At 23.9% G+C, this 8,310-nt stretch overlaps 1 protein-coding gene across 1 annotated transcript; it reads left to right on the top strand.

The window, feature by feature from the left end:
* The first annotated feature begins 5,513 nt into the window (after positions 1-5,513).
* On the top strand, positions 5,514-7,790 carry LOC101513535 (F-box/kelch-repeat protein SKIP11-like). Its single transcript, XM_004508201.3, has 2 exons — positions 5,514-5,599; positions 6,344-7,790. The coding sequence occupies exon 2, from the start codon at positions 6,347-6,349 to the stop codon at positions 7,583-7,585; it is 1,239 nt and encodes a 412-aa protein (XP_004508258.2). The 5' UTR covers positions 5,514-5,599; positions 6,344-6,346; the 3' UTR covers positions 7,586-7,790.
* The last annotated feature ends 520 nt before the right edge of the window (positions 7,791-8,310 follow it).

An 8,310-nucleotide genomic window follows, 5' to 3' on the forward strand; every position in this document is an offset into this window, starting at 1 on the left:
ATATATATATAAACAAATGTAAAATAATCAAATTCTCATTATAAGACGGAAGAAATACTATTTTACTGATTTATCCGATTTTCAAATAATTAATCATCCGATCAATAGATTTAAATTTTGTAATCAATCCATGTAATTAATGTGATATATATGGATCAGCCTATTAACAAATATATTGTCATTTACAAATGAACAAAGTTTCACCTAGGGGTGTTCACTTACAAATCAATAAAAAAAATTGAAAATATATTTAAAAAATTAAAGACCACACAAAATTAAATATTATTGAATGAGTTTAGATTTTTTTTTGTGAAAACCACTCAAATTAGATTTCAGATTCATTTTTAAAAATCAAATTAAACTGCATTTATAAATTTTAATATGTTTTTTTTTATTAGTATCAGATATTACAATAAACTATTATTTGTTAGTTTCAATTAATTTTTAATAATAGTTACTTGTTTAAGTTGAAATATTTTTATTTCTATTTCATATAATTCGCATTTAATCGATCTATATTATTTTATAATATTAATTTTTAGTATATTATATGTAATATTTTGATTCAAACTGGTTAAAATTAATGTAATTTATAATATTATTATTAACATAATCTTTTACAAATTGTAATTTAGATCAACAAAATTTCAATTCAATTTAAACCACAATAATTTAAATTAAATTACATTTTTTTTTAACTATTATTCAAACCGAACTGTGAATATTTTAATTTTTTAATTCTTTTAAAATTGATCCAAATCGCACCACGAACATGCTTAGTTTCAACTACACTAATTTGATCTAATAAGTGATAAAATAAAAACAAATATTTAATATATATATATATATATATATATATATATATATATATTATAAATTTGATTCCCATTAATAACAGACAAACATAAATCTTTTTAGAAGTATTTAATAAGACCGATGATCTTCCGTATCTTACCGAGATACCATTCCCACCATTTAAATTGTACAGTTGGTCCATGTAATTGTGATATTGATGGACTTTTAAACAAAATTATTTTATTATATATATATAAACAAGTTTCAACTTCAATGGTTTGCAAGCATAGAAGGGAGAGATGTGCATGGTTAGTGTTTTTAAACAAAAACAACTCATATTCATTTTAAAACTAATCTATAAATTTAGATTTATAATCGAATCTATTATTTGATTTAAAGTCAGTTATAAAATTAGTTATATTTAAATAACAGATATCTAATTAAGCAATCTATTTTGAAAATTTTAATTTTTAAATTGATTTTTTTTCAAAACCGGTTAAAATTTAATTATTTTTTAATATTTATTTTTAAAAAATTATTTATTCATAGTTTAAAAATCGGTTATTTAAAAAAAAAATCGATTATTCATATTTAAAAATCGATTATTTTTACAAAATGAAAGCTCAATAAAAAACATGCAATTGCTTTCTCTTGTGATTAAAATTGAACATGTTCAATTGCTTATAATAACTTATGATTAAAATTAATTTATTACTAACTTCATTAAGACTACCGATAATGATTCATACTAGTTCAATAAATTGCTTATTACAAAAACCGTAGAAAATACAAACAATTGAAAGTTTCTTCGATCAAATTTGACAATTACCGCACCATAATAAAACTATAGAAAATACAAATACTTGAAAGTTTGATTTCAACACCGAGATGAACACCACCCCCACCACAAGATTTACTAAATTTAAAATATCTAATAAATTTAATATATTAATTTTTGTGCTGAGCATTTATAATTAAGTTAAATTTGAGCAATATGTAAATGTCAATATGATTTCCAACATAACATATTAATGTAACATTTTGAGGGAAAAAATCATCCTTTAAAAATCAGTAATTTAAAAAATTATATTTAAAATATTTAGTCTATCATATTTTAGTCTTCCTCAATAAATATTAAATATCTTAATTTATTAACTAATTATGATACAATATGATTGATTAGTAATAAACAATTGATTAAGTGAAGTTAGTAATATCTCAACGAAGTTAATAATAAATTGTCAGAAAATGTTGCGGAAGGTGGAAAGTCGGTGGGGTGATGACAAAATTATAATTGTTTTGGAGTTTTGGGAATTTAGGGTTGTTGGAAGTTGAGTGGATAAAAATCAAATACAAACATAAAACATAAATAGATATTCAATCGGTTGGTAAATAAATCAAATTATAATTATATTATTTTAATCGAATATTTAAAATAAATTTAGATCCGATTTTGAATTTAAGTCTCGTATTCGGATTTTTTTGCATAACCCAACTGACCAGAAAGAGTATGCATGACCATGACCCCTCCCCTTCGTCAACTATCATATATATATATATATATATATATATATATAAAATCCCAAAAAGTCTAGTAAATATGTTGTCAAGAAATTATACTTAAAGGTAGCAGAAGCCGCAAAACTAATAGGCTAAACAAATATAAATAGTGTTAAAAAAAAAAAAAAAAGGGACAGTCACATAAGGAAAAAAAATTAATATTAAAAACTCGTTAAAAAAATCTAACATACTCCAAGAAAAATCCTTTTTAAAAAATAATCTATTGAATTTTTTTAAGTTTTTGAACATCGCGATTTTTTTTTTATTTTATAGATTATAGAAAAACTTGATTGAATATCACTTATTTTAAGGACTTAATTTTTAAAGATCAAGATTATTCTAATCGAACTTCACTAGACTTGTTTAAATTAGAGAGAAGGCATACATTGATGTGGCCATATGTCCACTTTTTTTTAATGTATTTTGTTGTATATATATTTTATTGTAAAATATCTCTCTTTTATTTTAATTAATTAATTTTAGTTTTATACTATTTATGTTGTCTAAATTTTTATAAGTATCACGTCAATATTCGTGTTGTATGTTATCAAATTTGAATTTTGAAAAGATTGTGTTGTAAAGGAGTCTCCTATAATTAGGATGTTAATTTTAAGTTTAAATTAAAATTTGAAAAATAAAATAAAATTGTTAAGGACAAATTTATCTATAAAATATCTTATCAAAATAAGGAGTTGCATTTATATGTATATATTATATTAAAGTATTGATCGAAAACCATAAGACTTTTCACTAGAGTTTTTTAAGTTTTTTTTTGTTAAACTAATTCAATACACTCCATTTAACCATAAAAGAATATTTATTTTATTTGAATTTAATTTACTTAAATATATATATTTAAGTTAAAACATGTTAAATTCTATAAAATTTTGCTATTTTGATTTTAGTCTTTATAAATTTTTTTTAATCAAATTTTAGTCTTTTAAAATTCTTTGTTTTCATATGAAGTCCTTAATTTTATACAAACTACTGTGTATGTTTTGAATTTTTGAATAATTTTTTGCGGTAACAGTTGAAACATTATAAAAAAATTACCTACACAAATTTACAAAATTTTTAATAAACGATGAATTAAATAGAAATTTTTTAATACAAAAAACTTTAAAATTTACATTTAATTTATTTAAAAATTTTTAAATTTTTGTATGGAAATTGTTAAATATATCATAAATATCACTGCAAAAAATCGGTAACATGCATTGAGAAAATAAATAGACATGCATTGAGAAATGACTCGAGAAAGCAAAAAGTTAAAAGTATTATTCAAATAGAAGAATGGTATATTTTTTTCTAAATAACATGGTAACATCCAATAAAAAACATACTAGAATATTGTTATTTTTTAAATATAATCTTAGTTATTTATTTTTTATTTAATACCTGTTTTAATCTTTAATATTTTTTATATTCATTCTTTAATTTTTAAAAATGGTGTATTTTAGTCATTTTCATTATAACTCTTTCATACAACTGTATAATTATTATTATGAACTATTAATATCAAATCTTGAATTAGTTGTAAAATTAAGTGTGCTATCATCATAAAAAAACAAGCTAAAAATACAATAAATTTTAATAAATATATTTTGTTTCAAAGAATTTACATTTATTTAAAAAAATGCAGTAAGAATTTTTTAAATTGAGAACCTATTTTTAGTTTAAATAATTTATTTTTAAAGAATATTATATTTGATATATATTGACAATTGTTAGAAAGGATTTTAATAACCGAATATTGTTATAATTTTTTTTGTGACAGTGGCAATGACTGAAGTACATTTTTATAAATGGTAAAATTGAATAAAAATACAAATTTAAAATAAATATTAAATATTTTATTTTATTTTTTGCAAAAAAATATTAAGTAAAAATAAATAATCAAAATTATATTTAAACCAAGAAGTTAAATATATTTTTAAGATTCATTTATATTTTATTTTGTTTGACCGGGTTCTCTTGCTTCATTTAATATTTGTATTCATCTATTTTTGTAAGGGTTTATAGTTTATTTCTATTACAGGAGCCCAATTTTCAATTTCCAAGACATTAATAATACTTTATGCCTCCTTAAAAAAAAAAAAATTATGACATTAAGATGATTAATAAGATTCAAGGTAAAAGTTATATACAAAAAAAATTCAAGGTGAGAGGTTCTTTAAAAAGGATTTATTTTTCTTAACTTCTAAAATAAATTTAGAATACTTTACGAATTTAATTTGTATATTTATGTTAAAAAAAATATACAAACCAAACTCATAAAATAATGGCAATTCCTTTTTATACTAACAATATAAAATAGTTTTACATTGACATTATAATAATAATATTTTAAAAACTAATTATACAAATATTTGAATAATTATTATAAAAAATATTTAAATAATAAAATTTAATTAAATATATTTATAAAATTATTTTATATTGTTGATGTATGTAAAATTAAATTCTCACATTTTTTTATCAAATTATTAATAAGCAGTTATGATGTTTATAAATTTAAAAATAAAGTTGAATTTAATGTCAAATGAAAAAATCTTACCCTCTTACATATTCTTTAAGATAATAAATTATTAAAAGTATTATACAAATATATAAATAAATATATTAAAAATAATATTTTTTTTATGTGTAATTTACGTTAAAATTACAACTAAAAAATAACGATAAAAATATGCATTTCCTCAGTTATTATAAAAAATTATAGTATTTTTTATAAAAAAAACTTGAGTGGCTCATATTTATTACAATTAAAACTAGTCAAAGATATTAAAGATAAAGACAAAAATATGTTTAATAAAATGTAACGAATTTCTTTGATGGAAAAGAAAAATGTAAAAAAAATAAAGAAAAAGACAAAAAAAAATGTTTTTTTTTAAGGAGATAGAACAAAAGTTACTCTAAAAAAAAGAATAATTATGAAGTGTATCAAATCCGCAATATATGTAGTAAGTGACTATTACAAGTTTCAATGCATTTAGAACAACGATCTTAAACAATGAGTTTGCACAATAACTGCAATAGGTCTTAGGTTCATATTTTTTATAATATTAAAAATGACAAAAATTAATTTTTATTTTCTCTATTTTTTGTTCTATAAATAAAGAATAACAATGTCAGAAACACCACAAATTTTCTCTCACACAAAATCAATATTAACAGAGAGTATCATATTTCTAAAGAATGGAGTAGATGTGGGCAAAGAGATAACCAAAAACTCTCCAAGTAGGTAAATAACTAGGTTAACCTTCTAGTTCCTTGCCTAAATTCGTAAGCTTTTATTTATAATCTCACTCTTAATTCTGTTCGTTGTATTTGTGGTCATAATTTTTTTGGGTGTAAATTTAGGGCAAAAATATTGGCAAAGATAAAGGTATGTGTGATTGATACAAAATAGTTTTTTATTTTTACTATTTTTTTATTGGAATGATGTAGTCTTGTAATTATACTACACATGTTTTTATGTTAATTTATTTTATTTGATTAACTCTTGAATTTTTTTTCTTCATATTTTCTATCTAAACTCTTATATGTGGAATCATATGCATGTCTGATTTATTTAATTTTTTAATAAAAAATCAATATTTGGGAGTTGTATGTTGTGATTTCTATATAAAAAATAATAATTTTGATTATCTCCTTTGATAATCTAGTATCAATTGGACGTTCGTTGTTATGTCTACGATCTTTGTGTGGATATGATTTATTCTAAAAACATATTTGGATGATTCCTTATGCATTGTCATCTTCATGAGTGATTCTAGGCCCATTGATTTCCATTTTCGTGTTTGTTTAAGATTTGCTTTGGAGGTATATGTATATTTGATGCCAAAGGAAAATTTTACTTTGATGTAGTAGAGTTTGAATTACTATTTTCTAATTGATTTATTAAATTTTTATTTCAAGTTTTATGGACCAAAAATCATGTCTTTTTATGTGATCTCATTCATAGCTTTTATCTAACATGTTGTAGAGTATGTCCTTTATCATTTTGGAACTTTCAAACAATATGCATCAACTAGAAGAAAAAGAAAAGTTAGACATGCCAAGAAAGTCAACTGAAAATCCAAATGATTCTCAAGATAAGGAAAACCATAAAGATAACAATTCTCATTTGCAATCCCAAAACCAAGGGAATTACCAGAAAAAAGCTTGTGTTGAGCTTGACCCGAGTTCTTTAATTCACCAACTCGGTCGAGACATTACTATCAATTGTCTCCTTCGACTGTCAAGGTCAGATTATGGATCAATTGCTGCATTGAATCATCATTTTCGATCTCTCATTCGAACAGGAGAACTATATCAACTAAGGCGTAAAATGGATATAATTGAGCACTGGGTATATTTCTCTTGTGACCCACTTCAGTGGGAGGCATTCGATCCAAATCGTGGTCGATGGATGCATTTGCCTAGAATGAATTCTAATGAATTATTTATGTTGTCAGACAAGGAGTCATTGGCTGTTGGTACAAACCTTCTAGTTTTTGGAACGGAAATAATGACTCCTACCATTTATAAATATAGCCTTTTGACTAATGAATGGACAAAAGGTATGAAAATGAATATTTCTAGATGCTTGTTCGGTTCTGCCAGCATTGGAGAAATTGCCATATTAGCTGGTGGTTGCGATCTACAAGGAAACATCTTCAAGCATGCTGAACTTTATAACTCAGATACCAACCAATGGGAGATTCTTCCAGACATGAATACTGCAAGGAAGATGTGTTCTGGTGTATTTATGGATGAAAAATTTTATGTCCTTGGAGGAATTGGAGCTGACAAAACTACAAAGTTAACATCTGGAGAGGAGTTTGATTTGAAGACAAGAAAATGGCATGAAATACCCAACATGTGCCCTCCACAAAATGAAACAGCCACATATAGTGAGGCTCCCCCTTTGATTGCTGTTGTAAATAATGTTTTGTATGTTGCTGACCATGCACAACAGGAAATAAAGAGATATGTTAAAGACAACAATTCATGGGTCACCATTGGAAAACTTCCTGAGCGAGCATTCTCAATGAATGGTTGGGGAATAGCCTTTCGGGCATGTGGAAATCAATTGTTTGTTATTGGAGGTTCTAGTTTTGATGGCAGAAGAGTGCTTGAAGTTAATGCTTGGGCCCCAAATAATGAAGACGCACCACAATGGAACTTGCTTGCAAGAAGACAATTAAGGAGCTTTGTGTATAATTGCACTGTGATGGGATGTTAAGGTGTTTCCCCCCAATTTCCTTTAAAGGCTTAAATTCGCCATCTCCTTTTATTGAAATTTATGTTTCTATTTCTTCTTTTTCATTTGTTTGTTGGTTTGAGTCTCATCGAGTATTAAGGGTGTTATTTTGGGTTATGAAATAATGTGTTGTTAATGCTACATAATTGGTTGTCATGTCCTGTTTATTTGTTTAATTGAATAAATACCTGATTTAAACGAGTTTTAAATCCTTCTTATTTACTTTCAGTTTACCCATTTGATATCACAATTTTGTAATTATTAACTATACTAAAAGCTTAAGATTGGTATATATCATGCCTTCCACTTTCACACAAGAATCCTTAAAATTAGAATGCAAAATAGGATGTTATATATCGTAAGTATGCTGGAATTTAAAACTCAAAATATACATTAGTTACATACTAATATGTATTTTCTTAGAGAAACTTACCCCATTAGTGGGTCCACGTGCATGTATTGTTGATGTATAGAAGCGTAGTGACAAATATACAAATGACCTATTTACGTATCACATGGCCTACCTAAGCTCTCTCTTCTCTTTTTGTTTTTCAATTTTGAACTGTAAATAGTATAAATTATTTGGATACAACAATAAAATTAGAACACACAAGAGTAAAGTCGTAAGATAATAATAGAAAGCTACTAAGAATAATAAAAGAGATATATATTCATAGATACGCTTCTTGTAGAAATCTAGGGCTAAA

The sequence above is a fragment of the Cicer arietinum genome, chromosome 7 (assembly GCF_000331145.2).
Source record: "Cicer arietinum cultivar CDC Frontier isolate Library 1 chromosome 7, Cicar.CDCFrontier_v2.0, whole genome shotgun sequence".
In the NCBI taxonomy this organism is placed as follows: Eukaryota; Viridiplantae; Streptophyta; class Magnoliopsida; order Fabales; family Fabaceae; genus Cicer; species Cicer arietinum.

Coding starts and splice junctions, on each gene's coding strand:
- LOC101513535 (XM_004508201.3), top strand. CDS start 6,347: ATGTCCTTTATCATTTTGGAACTTTCAAACAATATGCATCAACTAGAA.